The sequence below is a fragment of the Elgaria multicarinata genome, chromosome 5 (assembly GCF_023053635.1).
Source record: "Elgaria multicarinata webbii isolate HBS135686 ecotype San Diego chromosome 5, rElgMul1.1.pri, whole genome shotgun sequence".
NCBI lineage: Eukaryota > Metazoa > Chordata > Lepidosauria > Squamata > Anguidae > Elgaria > Elgaria multicarinata.
In genome coordinates, this window is record NC_086175.1 from 19514421 (window position 1) to 19534752 (window position 20332).

The following is a 20332-nucleotide window of genomic DNA, read 5'->3' on the forward strand; positions in this document are numbered from 1 at the left end:
CAATTTATACTTTGCCAAGAAACTAATTGGCAGCCAGTGACGTGATTTTAAAGTTGGTAGGGTCAAAAATATCAGCATATTTTAGCTTAAAATTCTTACTTCCAGTAAGTAAACTTGAAAGGGTGGGGGACATGCAAAAGCTGGGAAACCACTGAACAGTGGTAGTTGGATAAACCCCAAAGAGCCCAATGGGGAACCCAAGTAGGCTACATTTGGCCCATGGGCTTGAGGTTTGACACCCCTGCATTTCATAATAAAGAAAAAAATTACAAATACAAAATTCAATAATCAATATACTTAGGGTCTAAGATCCAAAAGGGGAGCACGTGCATATTCTTGGGTTAGCTTCCAAACAGGATTCCTCCCAAATCCTGAACTGCTCTAGTGCATGCATGATGTTTTATCCCTATTTAGTCAGCGAAAAGGTTCTGGGCCCACCTTCTGAAAGGCCAACTAAGGAAAACTATGAGTGGCAGATGTGGAATGCGCCAACACAGTCCTTTGGATCCCAGCCACCTTATTTTAAATTGAGATATACAATCATTGAAGTCATGCATTTGCATTAAAGAGATAATTACAGAAATCAAATACTTTCTAGAAATTTAAATGTGACCTTGTTCTTTTTCACTTTGAATATTGTACGCTTAAGAATAGTACTGTTCTGAAGACTGGCTTATATAGCTTTTACATTAAACAACGAAGCTAAAATAATTTATCTCTACTCCGTGCTGTGTGAGAAGTTGCCACTAAAAAGAATCCAGGACATTTTTCCTTCTTATCTGCAGTATAGCTGGTATCAGCCAACCTGTCACAAGACAGTGCTTGATATAAACAAGAGATTGCAAAGACATCTCAGTAATCAATATTAGGATGGCTACAGTATGGAAGCTCCAAGCACTGCATATCATTTGTCTCAGCATCTATTTCTATGACCAAATGAAGCATTAATTCAAATCATAAATCTATGGTGATTTAAAACTGGGAATGAGCACCTGCCTGCTTTAATGATTTATTTTGTACATTTCAGTAAGCAGGAGATTTGTCCATATGAACTGACAGGTCACCTTCAGATGCCAGTACTAGGCTGTTTATCACCATGCAGACTAGCATCTCATCTTAGCAAGTAAATATTAAACTAAAAGAATCCAACTGATTGTGGAAAGGAGAGAAAAAGTATTACGGCCATATATTATACTAATAGGGCAGTCAAAGTCCTCTACGTGGATTTCTTGAGAGATAGGAAGAGGCGATATTAAGACTACAGCATAAAATTAGGGAAGTAATGAATTATTTGTTTTTAATGTCATTTCCTTCTTTTAGGTCATAGTTTCTTTTGTTTTAAGCACCTGCAGTAATAAAGCTGCGTCTAAAATAAAATACACAGACTTGAAGGCTTACGTTCTGAGAACATACAACAAGGTAAAAGTAGAGAAGAGCAAGCAATCTAGGAATGCCAAGTTCAGAGGTGAGCAGCAGAAGTCAAGAATGGTCTACCAGCTCCCAGCAGCTCTTGCTCCCCTGGCTATTGACTGAAGTTGGATTATCCTTCCTCTCACTTTGGTAGGCACAGGGCAATTGACAGTTGCCATCTTATCAAGAAGCCAAGTTCTAGTATGTATTTATAAATACGGTGACATTGGCTGTCTTTGGACATCACCCTAAAAATGGATTAGCGATACATGAATGATTCTAGACCCCTGCCAGACTTGCAGACTCCCCCTCCAATCCTCTGTGTGGCCAGCAGGAGAAGTTTAGAAGCTTGAGCTTCTACTTTTGATTAACAGCAGGTTGCTGTGCTATATGAACCCAGAACTGTGGTTAATCTTAGCCACAGTTTGAAGTTGACTTCTGTAAAACTAACCATAGTTAAGATTAACCACAATGTGCCAATGTTGCTAAGAGTTTGCTAGGTTTGGGAAGGAGGGTCTCATGCATCAGTCTTTTACTTTTGTTGTAATATTCTCACCAAATAAAAATTAGAATTATGAAAATTAAATTTTCTGGGATCTTTAGAAAGGGATAGGTAAGACTTCGATCTGAAACCCTGGAAATCTCCTACCAAGTCAATGTAGTCAATACTGAGCTAGATGGACCATTGGTCTGACTCACGATGAGGCAGCTTCCCATATTCTTATGCTTCCTGCATATGGATTTGCACTGTTTTTGTTATGACTTCATTGGAATGAAAACCTGTAACTTAGGGTTGGAATACTGAGATATAAGGCCAGTTCAGACAACACACTAAGGCCTTTGCTAGACGAGGGTTTAGCCTGGGCTGATACCTGGGCTCACCCCTGTGCGTCCAGATGACACACAGGGGATCCCGGGGTCAGCCTGGGGTCAACCCTTCCTTGGCCCGGGATAACCAGCACCACTTTTGGTCCGGTGTTTCCACAGCCCTGGGCTTAGCCTCAGGCCGCAGAAGGCCTAGCCCGTTACGCAGCTTTTCCCGGCTATGCAGCTTAGTCGCGAGTAGCCGGGAGAAGCCACGCACTGGGCACAGCACTCCACAGGAGAGCTGTGCCATAGAGCTGGGGGGGAATCACGGGGGGAGAGATTGGGGCCAGGAAGGGAAATCGCAGGGGGGGGGAGAGATCGGGGCCAGGGGAGAGAGTGGAGCCGGTGGGAGAAATGGGGGGAAGAGCGGAGCCAGGGTGGGGAGATCGCGGCTGGGGGCGAGGGAGATCGCGGCTGGGTGAGGAGGAAGATTGGGGGCAGGGGGGAGCAGGGAAACTTTTTATTTTTTTAAAAAAAAGCTTACTTGAGCACTCCTGTCCCTTTAAAACATTTAAAAGATGGCGGACGCAATGGGGCTTCCTTTACCCCGTTGCATCTGATGTCTAGCTAGGAGCGACAGCCCACTGGCCCCTCCACACGCCCGGATTAACAGGTACGTCAAGCAGCAAATGGTTAGTGAGCGTGTTTAAACCGTGGTTACGTAGCCACCATAGTTAGGAATGGTTCACACAACATGCTAAGTCATTGTTCACATGACACACTAAGCCATAATGTTAGTTCAAATATGCTTAACCAGTGCGGCGCAGCATGTCATCTGAACTGGGTCGATGAATGATAGGGGAAGGTGTGGTTAATCGAAATGGAAGCTTTCAATTTTTTTATTTTTTTTATTTTTTTTATGGTGGTCATAATGTTTTTAATAACCTTTACAAGTTCATAGAAATAGCACAAGTATATACTGCAGGGGTGGGCAAAGTCTGGAGGTTAGGATGACTTTTTTTTTTTTTTGCTGCCTGGACTTCCGGCACGGGCCACAGTCCACGGTGCGCCCCCACACCTAGCCCAAACCGCCAGTAGTAGGGTGACCATATGAAAAGGAAGCTTTCAAATTCCTCTTCATGACCATGCTTAGGGAAGGGAGCAAAGAGGGGAAGGTTAGCCTTGTCCATGTCTTGCTAAGCCATTGTAAACCATGATGTATTAATGCTGCCATTAAACCTCTTGCTAAAACTACAACATAATACTTTAAAAAATAGGGACAACAATGCACTCAGAATTATTTAATTTTCTTGATTTCGCAGGAGCTCAAGTTCTCAATATGTTCTTCATAGTATGTGAAAGGGGTAGCAATGTGTACATTATGGGTTTAAACTTTCAAAAATACTTCAAAAACTATATATATATATATGCAGATTTAGAGCTATTCTGGGTGATTACTGAGACAAGCCAATGTTCAATCATTTTACCTTCAGAAAACACTTCCCATATTGTCATTGAATCTTTTCATAGTTCAAGGGTTCTTCTAGGGCATGTTTATGGATACCACCAAGTTCTTGAGGGATCTGTGCTCTAAAACATATCCAATACTCCCCTGTTTGCACATTGCAGAGGAAGATTGGTAGTGGTAGGCAAGCCGTATTTTAGATGAGCTTGTCTGTGGCTACCAGTCTTCTCACAAAGGAAGCCCCAATAAGCTTCCAAGGAATCCTAGTGTTTCCTATTAAATTCTATATAGATCTACTCAAAAGAAAGACCCACTGGAGTCCAGTGGGGCTTACTCTCAGGTACGTGGATACAGGACTACAGCCTTACTTTATAAGTTACTAGTATTTAATAGCTGTACATTATTAATCTGTCCATCCCAATAATCGAACTGTAGAATTCTCTTCTGCCAAACACTCAAGCTTCCTCTCATGGGTTTGATTGTCTCTCACTTTTTTCCTACAATATCATCAAATGTAACCCTGTACATGGATACAAATAGTGGTCACTTATCCACCTATTTCAAGCGGGTAAGGATTGCAACAGAAATATTTTAAAGCCTTAACAACCAGAAGTAGTGGTCATTATTCTGAAATATGTAATTTATATACATTTGCCAGAGGGCAAGTTAGGGATGGGGGAGAGTTAAAGAAGAGATGTAGATGTCAAATTTGATGAGACAGGAGCAGTGGAAGCACTGGGGTGAATAGAGACTGCCAGAACTGGCACTTCTGAGTATTTGTGTGTATATAAAACCCAGGCTTCTATTTTCTTTCTCATAATACAAATAGAAAAACGCACACAAAACCATATGCCAATACTAGCTGCCTTTGTTAGACGGTCCCAGTATCCTAATTAAGTACATAAAACATTGACATGACTATTAAGCCCAACTTGTAAACAGGGCTCAGTAACTAAATTTATCCAACTTATTCTGAACTCTGCTTGTGGCTCTTTCAAAGAGTTGCATTCACCAAAGAAAAAAGAAAAAGTAAACGCTGGTGTCATTGTAACCATAAAGAATAATGGCTCTTCCACAGCTCTTATTGTTTACTATGACAATGGGTAGTTAGTCTCATTGTCAATTACTGATTGATCTAATTCTATTATTACTTTTTATTCTTAGGGCTACAGATGGGGTGGGGACATCTGTATCACACTGACAGCACTCTCCTTATCCCAAAAGTTCCAAACACAGCGCAAGTTAGTCTAAAAAGAATAATGATATGAATTAAGCATGTAGAGTAATTGGGTCTTGTGAAGTATGAAGAATGAAGAGACAGACCAGAACAATTCATTATCTCTCAAAAAAGAATATGTTTATAGTAACAGGAACTCTAAAATAATCCCAATGATAACTTGCATTGTAACTTCCTTTTTGTCAATTTAAATTCTTCAAATAAAAAGACAACATTTTCAAGCCTTATGGTGCATGTTAGCTATGTTCGCATGTCACCTGAAGCCAAAAATTATGACTTAATAAAACAGGATGTAAACAAACAGTGTCCTGGTGCACAGAGCCCATTTGTTTCTTCTTTGCTCTTCTCTTCACACATGTGGGTAAACCAACCAAAAAGGAGTCAGCTTCAGATGACATTCAAATCTGGGATTATGGTTAAATGAGCTCAAACTAGCCAGGATTCGTAAATCAACAACAAACCCTAGTTTGAAGCTGGTTTATGATCTTAGCTCGTATGGGTACACTTAACCTAGAGTGACCATATGAAAAGGAGGACAGGGCTCCTGTATCTTTAACAGTTGCATAGAAAAGGGAATTTCAGCAGGTGTCATTTGTATATATGGGGAACCTGGTGAAATTCCCTCTTCATCACCACAGTTAAAGGTGCAGGAGCTATACTAGAGTGACCAGATTTAAAAGAGGGCAGGGCACCTGAAGCTTTAACTGTTGTGATGAAGAGGAAATTTCACCAGGTTCCCCATATATACAAATGAAACATGTTGAAATTTCCTTTTCAATACAACTGTTAAAGATACAGGAGCCCTGTCCTCCTTTTTATATTGTGAACCGCCCAGAGAGCTTCGGCTATTGGGCGGTATAAAAATGTAATAAATAAATAAATAAATAAATAAATAAATATATGGTCACTCTACTTAACCATAATCCTGGAGTTGGTTATAACACAAAGCTGTTTGCTTTGGTTTTATTCTGTTTTAAACTTTTAAAGGTTTTATATCTTATCATGTTGTATTTTGGGTTTTATTTTTTGCAAACTGCCCAGAGAGCGTTGGCTATTGGGCATATAGAAACGTAGCAAATAAATAAAAAATAAATATTCCTTTCTGTTTAGCTTACCTGCTTCTGCAAAATGAGAGCAAAGTTAAAGAGAATGGGTTGACTGCACCAGCATTCACATCTTGGATAAGTCATAACATGCAAATGCAGCCATTTCTTGAAGTGTTCACACATACACACACACATACTAAATTTATTTTGGTAAAATTCACTACTTCTGGATTTGAAGAATGCTCCACCCACTCTCCATGCCCACTATCACTGGCGCCAAAGAGATGGCATATACTGATAAGGTGCCTGTATTCCAGAATGCTGTAGGCAATCTTCTCACCATAACATTTGAGCCTGCTAAAGAAGGGAGTTATCAGGGAGAAGCTTGTGGAAAAAGACAGCTGAAAAGCAGAAACAACAGAGTAATGGAAGAGATCCCAGTCGGCTGTGGCCCTGCCACCAATATTGAAGAGGGGGGGGGGACTAATTAAGAAAATGAGAAAAATTATCCAGAGAGGATGGTGGAGTTCTGACCCATTCCTGCTTGTTTTCCTTTCTGCAACTATAAATATAATCTTCCTTTTCAACTGATTTATCAAGTAATTAATTGATTCAATGTATGTATTATATAAACCTCGACAGAGATGTCTTACAAGACCTTAATATTTAATAAACAAATGCTACTCATTGCTAGCAGTAAATATCCTTAATAGCGTATTTTGTATTTGCAAACAGAATCAAAATAGCTTCAAAAGGCAACCAAACTTACTAAAAAATAAAACTTTTTAATCAACCATTTTACTTTTATAAATTAAAAGTTATAAATAAAAGACTTTTTCATAATTATTCTTTCCTCAATTGCTTAAAGAGAGCCCACTTTCTGCTACCTATTCTCCCCTTTTATAGAATATATGGGACTGTGTTTCTTCCAACACCCACTGCTCATGTCATTCAGCCAAGAATACTATCCTTGGTGCTTTGTCCCTCTCCCCCCCCAAATCTCCTCCCTTGAGACCACCTTTGCTTATGACTACCAGATTACTATGGTCATATCTATATTCACCATCCCTGGAACTGTTTCCCTAAGTTTACCTGTAGCTTTTTTCTTTCTACTGCTGAAACATTAACAGAAAAGGGAAGCGAAAACTGGCCTCAGAATCTGCTGACATGAGCACATTTGTTTCTTTTGTTCTTGAGCATGAGTTAAATAATAAATATGTACAGGAAGATTCGGAAGAAAAAAGTTGTCAAGTTGTCATCCTTAAGAATAACCTCAAAATTTTTCAGAATATAAAAGGGAATATATTAAATTGTCACGTCTGTTTTATGTCTATGTGACCTCTGCCGTGTACAATAGTTAACAGTACTAAAACTCAGCTTTCAGTTCACTTAGTACATTTATCTCAGAAAGCAGAAGGGAACCATTACAATGGAATGACCTTAAAAGCTACTGTCATCTTAAGTATATTTTAGCAAAACAAATTGGCTGCATGCAGAAACAGATCATGTTAATCCTGCATCTTATGAGACAGAAAGTGCTGCTAACAGTTCCAAACATTTAACATGAGGGGTGGGAGGGTGGCAGACCATTACTATTTAGAAATGAACCCATGACAGCAAAATTCACAATAGTTCCAAAATTTGTTGCATGTGTTCTCAATTCGTCAGTGTTGGTCATGCAAGAATGAAATATTTTGCCTTTTGCCCACCAGACTACGCAGCCCAATTCCAGCATATAATTGGTCTAGTTAAATTCTATGAGACAAAAATAACCTTGAATCCAAATATTTTTTTCTTTTCTTTTTTGCTGAACTTGAGTTGCGATCAGGCTGTTAACTTAAAATGAATTCATTCAGTAGGACAAAGTGATACCTTGATTTGACTATTTCATTCAACAGCGAGCACTGAAATCTTACTGTTTTAAGCACATAATAATATGAGTCTGCAAAGAACCATAGGCAAAGTGAATATTCTTAAAACAGCAGCAAAATACTATAGTGCAAGTATTGTAAAATCCAGCTCAAAGGAAAACCAAAATAAAATTGAACCTTCCCCCCTCCCTTCACCAAACAGCAAGAATCAGTACTGTTATTAAATACAGTATAATTTATGGAAGAATTCTCTTTTAGATTAGAAACTTACCCACACTAGAATTCAGATCCCCATTCTCAGACTCTGCTCCATGCTGATTATTACTGGCATGATAATTCGACATAGCTTCTAATTTAATTTTTTTCACCTTCATTGCTTCTGCAATGGCTGCATTGGTGGCAGCTGCTGCTGCTGCAGCTGCAGCTGTCAAACCTAAAAAAGAAACAGGAATAGAACTAATGAAATTATAACTTCTACCAACTTTCTATTTGAAGTGGTGCTCTGCCTGTATCACCTGCAGTCAAGGAATTTCCAAGAAACTATATACCAAGCTCCCAGTGAGAGAATGAGTTAAAAAAAATATTAACTTTATAAAATGGAGTGAAAAAGCTGCAATGTTTTTTTAAAAAAATATTAACCTGTAAACTGGGAAAGGTGTTTCTGTTAAGTATTCTTAGTAAAGCTGTCAACTGATGCTGTTAATTCTCATGGGACTATGGCCTGGTTCAGACAACACGCTAAACCATGCTGCTTAACCACAAAATGGTTACGGGAATGCATTTTGTGGTTAAGCAGCATGGTTAGGGTGACCATATGAAAAGGAGGACAGGGCTCCTGTATCTTTAACAGTTGCATAGAGAAGGGAATTTCAGCAGGTGTCATTGGTATGCATACAGCACCTGGTGACATTCTCTCTTCATCACCAAAGTTAAAGTTGCAGGATCCCTGCCCTTTTGACCAGATACAAAAGAGGTCAGGGCTCCTGCAGCTTTAAATGCTGTGATGAGGAGAAAATTTCACCAGGTGCTGCATGCATACAAATGATCCCTGCTCAAATTCGCTTCTCTATGCAACTGTTAAAGATACGGGATCCCTGTCCTCCTTTTCATATGGTCACCCTAAGCATGGTTTAGCGTGTTGTCTGAACCAGGCCTATGCTACCAACACATCAGCAGGCCCACTGCTAGCAACAGGGAGCTTGCAGTTCTTAAAGCAACCAGAAATGAGCAGAAACAATCATTTCTGGAATGGCGGAGCTTTCAGGAAGGAGCTCCATTGACCTGTCCCAATCCAGAAACAAGCATTTCCGCTTGATTCTGAGCCTAATTCCCCATTGCACTAGTGGTAGGTCTTTCTGGCACAACAAAGTGAGCAGAAGCAGAGCAGTAGTATTGGATCCAGACTTAGTTACTGGATTATGACTAACTTAAGTCCCATTGATCCCCATGGTCTGCTCTAAGGATGTCTAAGTTTGAATCCAACCCTTTCTGTTTTAATCCATCCACTGATGGATGCAAACCTGGGTTCAATGCCTTAAGAGAGTACATAACTGTGCTAAACCAAGAAATGTGGAAGAAATTGGTTTTAGAGCAGACATTGCACGACACAGGTTGTTTGCTTCAGTTGTGCCAATCTCAGAGACTACATATTTCTTTAAACTTCATCTCAATATTTAAAGAGAATCAAGAGCACATTTTTGACATTGCCAAGTCCCTAAAGAGGTAGAGATTAGGTGATTCCCCTCAATTGTGTTATTCTCTTATTTCTAGATTTCTGCCAATGTTAAGACGTAAATCACTACAGTAAGCATTATAAAACAGTATAATAGGCTGGCTCTAAATAGCTGCGGTTAAGTAAATCTAGAAAAAAAATCTATATTATGGCTAGGATCCAAAGAGTCTTCTGCTACTGAGAAAAGGAAACCAGTTTTCCTTTACAACCACAGCTCATTGTACCACACAGAATCCTACTCCAGAGGGCCTGGATTATTAAGAGTTGCTTTTCATGGTTTTCAAAGGCCTGCAGTGGGGAAGGAGAGTCAGAAAAGCCTTGTTGTGCAGCATGTGCAGTTCTATTCATGGCTTTTTGTAGCCCAGCTAATAAATATGTTTTTTTAAACACACACACTATAATGGGTGTAATGGCCTGGATCCAAAGAACTGCTCAAGCTGGCACACCGAGAGAAGATCAACTGTGCCTCAGTAACATATTGCTGCCTAATATTTGGTGAGGGGAAAACAGGTGCGCACTATTAGTCATAGAATTATAGAATAGCAGAGTTGGAAGGGGCCTACAAGGCCATCGAGTCCAACCCCCTGCTCAATGCAGGAATCCACCCTAAAGGATGCTTTAGGGTGGTATGGCAACGTCCACACAGACTAAACAAGGCTCTTCAGGTATGAGTCATGCTCTGACAGCTAATAACCTGTATGATTCTTTATGGCAGACAGGGAAAGACTTCATTGTTACCATCCAGAAGACTTTAAAGGGCAAATCCATTTTCAAATAAATAATTAAGACTAAAAGTAAATTCAATTATTTAATACCTGGCCATTTAGGAATTATGACTATTTCATATTGGCTCAAGCTTTACAAAGCCAGGAAATAGAAAATTAGGGCTGATGCCTTAATAAACATGCCCTGTGATGACTAATGATGTTGTGCTTCTTATGACTTACACTCCATGCATCCACACTTTTGCTTGGTCTTTCAAGCCCAAATCGTCATGGAGAAGACAGAGTGCCTGGGACCAGAGTGCCCCACATTGTCCTCTGTGAACTGATCCATGCCTTTGTGTTGGCAGGATGGGCAGTATAAAAATGTAATAAATAAATAAATAAATAAATAAAATGTAGGTGTTTTGTATTCTCCAAGCCACGTGGACAAGTATGCTACTTGCCATTATGAAAATTAAACGAGAAAAGTCAATCTAGAAAAACAATACGAAAATAAACCCAATACAATAAATACATTGGATTTTAAAATTATTTGTTATTTTCTACTGGTATTTATTCCAAAAATGTAAACAAGCGTGTCAAAAAAGTCAGCCTAGTATAGTTGCAGGCAGTAGTTATCATTAATATTCTGAAATTGATAAGCTGTTTATGTCTGGCATTCTTCCTGCTGATTATTCAGTGAGACAGGCCACTTTATAAATATCTCATCACTCCAGCGTCACACAAATTTCATCGACAGTGCTCCTGCACAGCTATTAGCAATATGAATCTAACCATTACAAGAGGGAGGAAAAAATCGAACATGTGGCATTAATACGCAGTCCTGGTTCCTAACCATCTGATAGGCAGATGGCGTAAAGTGGATTCTCCAGCTGAAATGAGGAAGCACATCATTTAAAACCTTGTTTGCATTCTAACTGATATCAGTGCCATATTGATATACATGATACATCATGGCAGTATTTGAACAATCTAGTTTGTTTCAGTCATAAATGTTTACAGCCTTGTTTTTTATCTTTAGAAGCATGTTCTGAAGCGCGTATTTTTAATTTATGAAATCTATTGTTTACTTCTGTGGAACCAGAAGATTAGCAAGATGCAGGAATATGAAATTGCTGCAACTACCATTGAAAGATGAATAAAGTACAGGGTAGCGTGTGTGTGTTTTCCTTCAATAAAGGCCCTTAGTAAAGGAATTTTAAAAATTGGCTTAGGCATTTTATGCATTAAATACATTTATTCATTAAACCTCCCAGCTTTTCTCCCCATGTGACATACTTAGAAGTTTAATGCTTTAACACAGCTATTCATTTAAAGTTCTCACTGTGTGCAATTAATCTTGTCCAACAATTTAATTCAAAAAGCAAAACATCAAAAAGTAAAGTTCAATTCAACAATCGTGGTTCTGAAGTAATCTTCCTTGCCGCTGACAGTTCCTATAGACTCATTGGGAAAAGTCTGTTCAAGGTGTCTTGTAAGAGCTGGGTGAGCCTGAATTATAACTCAATTCAAAGCTCTTCAAGTCTTAGCAGGGACTCAGGTCTTAACTTCAGCTAGACACTGAAAACTAAAAGAAGCACACACTGAATGAGCTCCTTTTACAAATCCCCTCCTTCAGTGCTATCTAGTAGAATAATTTTCTTTTCTCCCTCTCACATTTAGGAAAGCTCAGCAGTGATTCAAATTTACAACGTCTAAATAGACATTTGTAATCTTTTGTTTTGGTAACTAAAGCTCACTTCCCATAAATATCGTAATAAAGCAGAGAGTCCTCATGTTAGAAAAGACAGTGCTTTTGGGGGGAAATGCATCTGTAGTAATGCCTCCTCCCAAATGAATCTCCCTATTCTTTGAGATCAGCTGTGAAAGTCTGGCTCTGGAGCTACCTGTGCTATGAAATAAGAGTTTTTGAAGCTCAGTGCTGGTGCCATAGTTCAGTACTTAGCCATCAATGAAAGTCTGTCACGACATCTCATTAATGGTATTTAGATGCAGGGCGCAGATAAGCTTGTTCTTATTCACTCAGAATTTTAAATCCTTTACTGCATTTTAATTATTTCTGTTGCTTTCATTGCTACTGTTAATTCCATATGCTTCAACTGTTCCGATTTACTACGAAAATTCCTTGTTTTCTGGTATCTGTCCCTGGACAACTGCCAAACGTGCCTATGTACTGACCCTACTTTTGTCTTTAAGGGAGGCCTTGTTAACATTGCAAGTGTGACTTGCTAGAGTTGTCATTCTTCAGAATTTCATCTCCCATACCTCACAATAGGGAGTAGAAGCATCATCTAAGGCAGGGATAGTCAACCATTTTGGGATATGGGCACATTTAGCAATTTGAGAAACAGTCTTTGGAACCACCACAAAGCAGCTGCTATGGGAGGTGTGACAGAAGATCAGTAACATGTCCAAAATACTGTGTACAGGGCAGAAGTGGGGTCTGAGGCACAGCACCCTAAACAATTCCTTTGAAGCCGTAGTTTTCAGCACCAACAGAAACTATTTCACAGCAATCCCAGCTGCAGGTAAGAACATGTTTATATATCTATATCTATATCTAATGAGGGAGGATGCATTTTTAAAGGAGATGGGGCACCAACAAAGGGGTCCGGGGCTGCCTTGATGCTGGTAGATACCACCTTGCCAACCCTTGACCTAAGGTATGACCCCATGCAGCACATAACCTACCATTCCACATGGTTGTGACTGCTGAGGTTGATCAAATACATATTTCCAATCCGTGGCATAAATCATTTATTAGGATTCTAAATGATGTTTCCATTATAAAATGTGGATTCCAAACTGATTCCAGGCTGGAATGGATCCAAATCATAAGCATTTATTTTGGAAGTGTGGTAAGTCACAAATATTTTTTGGGGGGGGGAGATAGATGTGGCTTCTAAAACATGACAACATTTTATTTTAAAGTGTAACATTCTATAAATTTGGAGATCCTGGCTCTTTAAAAGCCCCAAAGCGGTGAAAGAGTATCCAGCATTCATCTGCACTGTTCCTCCACTGGCCCTTTTGCTTAATTTATTTGACCCACCTGCTGCCACAAGGACTTTAATTTTTTGCTGCAACACTGAGAGTCAGAGGATGGGCAGTGGGAAAGAGGGACAGCTTGGATGGAGATAGATAGATAGATAGATATGTGTGTGTGTGTGTGTGTATATATATATATATATATATATATATATATATATATATATATATCTTCAGAATGCACTGTCTCTCACACTCTATCAGAGCTTTTAATGGACAGGTTCGATCACTAGGTTGCCGTCTGGTAGCCCTAGATTTCACATATGCACTTAGGACAATTGGTTCACATTACAAAGCAACAAGTCACATTGATTTTTGATGTAACTTACTTCAACATACTATGTTTACTGGTCTATGCACTATCCAAATAGAACTAATTCATTTTTTTCCTTAAAAAGTCCTTCCTAGCAATTTCAGATCACACTAACAGGATCCACATCCTTTCTGTTTAAATCCAACAGTATACGAAAGAGGAAATAATTTCAATCTTGAAACCAGAGGACTGCCCATATATTTCAACAGAAATCTTCCCAAATGTCATTACATAAATCCAGAAAAATGAAAAAAGCCACAACTAGATCCTCTCACTTATTTCCATGGAAGTTTAACAGGACTAACTTGTCATCTGATACCTGTGGCACCTACCAGTTACTAATTCAGTCAGTCTCCAAACTCCATGTTGAGACTGGGTCTAAACCAAAGACTTTACGATTACAGCAGCTGGCCGAATTTTGAGATATTTCTGTTTCTTCCCCTATCCCTAACATTTTGTACTAACTAGCCTGATGAAGAGTTCTGGAGAACTTTAAAGCTTCCACACTTTTGTGGCATTTTGGTTGGTCCTAACTTTTGCCCAACTGTGGATTTCATTTTTTTCTCAAGGACTATCACGGCTACCTTTGCTTTTAATGTGCCTTAGGCTGAATCTTCCACCAGAAGAAGGCATTTTTAACCCCCGGAAGAGGGACCTTTCATTTTGAGGATTCCAACTATGGATTGTCTCTCTACCAGCAACCAATGACAACTAAGAGTTCCCAGTTCACACGCAACACTAAACAATCCAGGCATGCAGTGGGAGTGATCAGTTGGCGGGAACCAACACACTCACTCATTCACGACAACTCAGGATTTAAAAACAACAACCCTGGGTTGTTGTGAAGTGCAAACTGGGTCAGTGGGATTCACTTCTGAACAAAGGCACAGAATCATGATGTTAAGCAAGAACTCAATCTCACAGAAATCAATGGTACTTACTTTTTAATAAAAATGGGAACAATACATTCAGCTGCTTAAAATCCGTAAAACACTTACTACATATCTTCAGCGGTATCTTGTTTTCTGATTAAGTTCATTGGAGTTAGATTACTGAATTTATGCAAAATTAAACTATGCATAATATACATATGTCACTAAACAATTACTGCATTTTCTATGAAGAGTATGAAATATATCGGATATATGCATATGGAATCAAAACAATTCAATTAAGACTGTACTTTTTTTAAAAAAAAACAGTCATCTCTTCAAAAGCAATAGATTCTCAGTCCTCATGCAGTCTGTTGCATTATTCATTTCATGTGCAACCTCAAGCCGGACCATAAATTGTTACTTTATCTAATCAAAGGCGACTTAACTCTACAGAAGGTCAAAGGTTTAATTTTGTGAAGTATTATCTTACGCTAGGAGTTTAACCGAAAAATAGAAGAAGAAAAACAGCCAAGAAACTGGTAATAAATGAACCTTTATAGCCTCAGGCATTGGTCTAGTTAATAAACTTTCATTGAAGGTTTCTTTCAACTGTTACGGACAAGGAGGTTAAAAAAAAAATCTTAAATTACAGCCATGTGTGACTTTTAAAGCAGGAATTCTTTTTTATCTCAACCTCCCCAGCCTAGAAGTAAGACAAAGAAATTGTCTTCAATTTCTTAACCAAAAATGCATGCTTCTAAACAAGATTTTAAAAAGCAGATGTAACTTTTGTAAAAGAAGAGGTCAGCTTTGAAAAAATGTAAATTCTTCTTATAGACACTGGATCTTGCATCTTGATTTATTATTATTATTATTTAGTAAATTTCCGCTGAAATGTGTAAGGATGCACTTACCAATTTATATAGGTACAAAAAATAATTAAGACTAAATAAACACATAATTTTCTGTCCTAGGGGAGAAAGGGGCTTACTTCCAAAAAGGAAGGCTTACAGTCTGATTCAGTATAAACTAATCCCCACTGAGTTCAATGGAACTTACTCCCAAATATCCCTGCATAGGATTGCAGACACTAACTGGGGACAATGACGACCGTTTTTAGTACAACTTCCTTTTTTCTTATCTTTTTTTCAATTCATAACGTCTCTAATGTTATAAAAACAGAAAGATATGGCAACTCAATAACACCTTATATAGCACAGTCTTACAATATGTCTGTTCTTAACCAGTTGTGTATAACTTGATCAGTAAACATTGTCTCCATGTCCTCATCCTCCATCATGTTCTTGAGGGATGTGTTGCCAGTTGTGTGTGTTCGCTACACTGAAGTTTTGTGAAAGGGGTTACAAACACTTTGAGCACAGGTATGGGTCCCATCATAGTCTACAGTGTACATTGGGCCTACATGTGGCACAGTGTTCTATGTCTTTTCCCCTTACAGGGCCGGGGATTTTTAGTTTTGTGTATTCCAAGATCACCATTCATATTCTTGCTGAGCCACCATAAGCATTCTATTTGTGGCTCTCTGCCACTACTACATAAGCACAAGGCACATGTTATCTTGATTTCTTAATGTATTCATATATATATATATATATATATATATATATATATACACACACATACATACATACATACATACATACACATACACACACACACACACACACACACAGGCCACTGCTTAAGGATCAGCATTTCAGTTATACTTAATACAGTCAAAAATAGATGAATAACACTAGAAGGATTTAACACATCCTTATCCATTAAATTTACTCTACTTTTTAACAACAAAGACACAATTAATCAATTATAACAATGCTACAATTCACAATTACTGTAAGGACATGTTCATGCCTGTAACTGCAAGTAATGGAGCTAAATAATCATAATCTTTCTACCACCAGGAGCTTTTGTTGGATTCTTTCCCCTTCAGTGCTGCTAATCCACAGCTTAACACAGAATGTGTGGCAATAGAACTCAGTCCTTTGGCTGAACAATATTTAGACACTGCTGAGCAAGTGCTCTAGCCCAGAAGATGCGTAACAGTGTCCTTTCATACCCCAAATCTTAACGAACATGCATGATTGGGGACTGAATGAATGAAGCGAAAAGACCTACTCACCTGGATAAAACTAAAATTTCTATAATACTTACTTTTCTAACGCCAAGCACTTGATTTAGAATGACTCTACAAAAGTGAACTTTTCTTTTTACCACAACAGACTGTCAAACAGGAGGCACAATCTAAACTCCCTAGAGCACAAGTATACAAATTATAGATAAAAAACCAAAACCAAGAGGAAACGATAGGTTGAAATGCAGAATTTGAAATGCAGAGTTTTAATTGGCTAGAAGCTGGGCTTCCCAACTCATAAAATAAACAATTCTGGTACCTAGGTGGGACCTGGAGAAGAACTCAGAGCAGGTACATGTGTGGAGCTGGGATAGCGCAAATGTTTTCAAACTAGACTTCAAGGTGGTGGTGGTGGTGGGCATCTCAACACACGCACACACACAAAATGTATGTTCACCTAGGGCGGACAGTTTCGCTAACCCATGTTTTTAGAAGTGATGGACAGAGTTCCAAACCCCAAATTACACAAAAACCACAAATTATCATAATCATAATTTGCTTGCTGAGTTCCAAACCCCAAATTACACACCCAATGTTATACACTCAGTCAAAAGTACTCTGTTATAGGATTTCAATATATCCTTGAATTTTTGCACATGTGTGTCATCAAAATATATCTTGGAAAAGTGGCACGTTTAATATGTTCTTTTCCACTCATTGTGTAATGACATCTTACATCACAACACATCCCCCTTTGATTGGATGTTACTATATGTGCTTTATTCACATTTGGAGTAAATCAACATGGAATCACCATAGGTAGAGGCAGGCAATCCAAACTTTTAAATTGATGAGTTCCTTTTGGCAAAGAATAATTAAAGAATTAAAATAAAATCATTCTCACATGCACATGAAGTGGGATTTTTTTCCTTTGGAAACTGAAAGGTTACAGCAAGAAACAATGGAGTCTATGCAAAAATGGTGGAATTTGCCTGCTTAGTCATGGTGACCATGCAGGTGTCTGGGTTTTAATTATGGAAATATTAATGTTCTCTGGATGAAAGTCAAACGCTTGTTATATATTCGAGAATTACGAACCTACTAGATTGGACTTCTGGACCAACTAAATTTGAGTTTCGTCAATATTAATAGTTTTCAGTGCCTCAATGGTAATGAGATATGACAGGCATCTTCAGCAAGGCATTAAGAATTGTGGCTGTGAAGGACTGAAATAGGACACATATCTGAACCAGGAAAGAGTATGTTATGCACAGATTCCAAACAAAAAGACCAAATACAAGGAGAATAAGGAACACTGGGGGGGGGGGGGGGGGCAAGTCTCATGGGAGAAGACCATAAGAGAAAATCTGCACCTTCCACCTCTTGGAAGAGTGGCAACAAAATGGCCCACAAGGAGGAAGAAATTTTAAGTTAGTTTGGAGAACGTTAGTAGCTTCTACTTGCATATCCTTGTAGCCTTGTATCTTCGACATAATTTTGGAAGAGAGTGCCCCTGTGCCGGTCATCCTCCCATTTCAGACTACCCATTTTTATTTCTCAGTAATATCAATTCATTGATTCTATCTCATGAGTAACTACTGTTATAAACGATGAAATGTATTAACTACATGCATTGACCCTGGATTTAATCCAACCCTGAATTTAATCCTAAATGGTGCCACCCAGGATCTATTAAGAAATGTGAATGTTGTTCAACCAATTGGAAACAGTGACCATAGTGCTATCAGATTTAATATATATTTCGATGGAAAATTGCCAAGGAAATCCAACACAGTCACACTTGATTCTAAAATGAGGGAACTGATAAAAAAGAAGTTGAAGGGGGGAAACTAGAGGATTAAATCCCTTCAAAAAAGCTTGGAAGTTACTCAAAACCACAATAATAGAAGCTCAGCTAACATGTATATCACAGTTTAGGAAAGTTAGCAACAAGTCCAAGAGGTCATCAGCATGGTTAATGAGCAGCATCAAGGACACTATTCGAGAAAAGAGGGTTTCCTTCAGAAAATGTAAGTCTTGCCAACTAAAGGGGGGAAAGGGCAGCAAAAGTTTGCACAAGGAAGATGCAAGCAGGCAATAACATTGTCCCAAGTAAATGGTACCCTGGTTCCTTCAAGGAGCCACTGTAAACATTTTGCATCACACTTTGAGGACAATGATTTGTCTCCACAGCAAACTGGATGCTGTCGTTAGTGAAGTTCCAGTCAAGGTGTTTGATGCCACCACCTGCCCAATTTTGCAGAAATAGCTTCAGATGCTTTGGCCTGATGATGTGGAAAAGGTTCTTTCACCAAAGTAACCGACCACATTCCCGTGTTATGGATGGGGTTGAATTCCTTTGAAACATCAAGTTCGTCGTCCGGGTTGCTGTAGGCTTAAGTGGCCATGGTGAGTTGAACTTCCATTTACCAGCTTCAGTTGGTTTGGCAGCTATGGCCTCTCCTAGACAGGAATAGCTTGGCCACAATGGTACAAGTACCAGTAACCTCAAGACTGGATTACTGCAATGCACTCTTATGTGGGGCTGCCCTTAAGGCTGTTCCGGAATCTGGAGCTACTGCAGAATGCAGCAGCTCGGCTATTGAAAAGAGCTGCCCCTTTTCAGGATGCAACTTCTTTGCATTGGCTGCTTATTTGCCAACAGGCCAGTTTTAAGGTATTGGTATTAATTTATAAAGCCCTAAACAAATAGGGACCAGGATACCTGAAAAAAGATCTCCCTTATGAACCTGCCTGGTCACTGAGGTCATCAAATGGCATGTTCCTAGTGGTTCCATATGTACCTATGTCTCAATTCTTTTATCACCTTACCTTTTATTGTTCACTGCTCCAGAATCTGTTTAGATGTGGAGCAGTATATAAAAGTTGTAAATAAATAGGAGATGCAAGGAAGTATTTTGAGGAGCATATTGTTAAAAACATCCAGGCCAACAGTAAAGAAATCTTTAAATATATCAGAAGCTCCTTCTCTCTGATGACCCCTGCTACTCGCAGTGAAGAGGAAAGAAGCCAGGATGGGTTGCCACACCACCTGCGGTCCTCGGGATCGTCCTGGGATCGCGGGAAGAAACGTGAAAAACGTGTATGCCAATATCCCAGGGAAATGGAGGGATCATCCCTCCCTGCTCCCGGGATCATCTGTGCGTCATCTGGGTGCACAGGGACGACCCCAGGACGATCCCCGGGATAACGCCTGGTCTAGACATGCCCTTGGAGGATTACCACCCCACCCCCAAGAAGTTGGCTGGTGAACTTCTTCTTCAGTCCGATTCAGGCTCCGAAACCCAGTCCCCTGTACTGGGGAGAACAGGCCTGATCCTGACACTGTGTGAACAGAATGTGGGACTAGATGGACCCTTAGTTTGATCCAGCATGGCTCGTCTTATGTTCTAACTATGCATGCTGAAGGTACAAATACTTTCGCTTATCCCATAATGTTAACATTGCTATAATTATTATGGTATTAAAATAACAAAACAAAATGCTCTGCAAATGCAGCAGTTTTTCTTATTTAATATTGAATTTATCCATGAACAGGCCTCAAAACCCTTTATACAATCCTGTCACATGCTACTGATTTTGCTGCCTGCTATCTATTTGAAATCTATTTGACTATTTTCTCTACTGAAATTGAAATCATGGTGCCCCAGTTTACTCCAACTTTGTAAAACACTTGACACAAAACAT

General features: G+C 39.1%; 1 protein-coding gene across 2 annotated transcripts in view; it reads right to left on the bottom strand.

Annotated features, from left to right (window-relative positions):
- Nucleotides 1-20332, bottom strand: part of DACH1 (dachshund family transcription factor 1) — a 408166-nt gene that overhangs the window by 203599 nt on the left and 184235 nt on the right. For both annotated transcript variants that reach the window (XM_063125997.1, XM_063125996.1), the window contains exon 3: nucleotides 8108-8269. In XM_063125997.1, the coding sequence (XP_062982067.1) occupies nucleotides 8108-8269 (162 nt within the window). The remainder of the gene's footprint in view (nucleotides 1-8107; nucleotides 8270-20332) is intronic.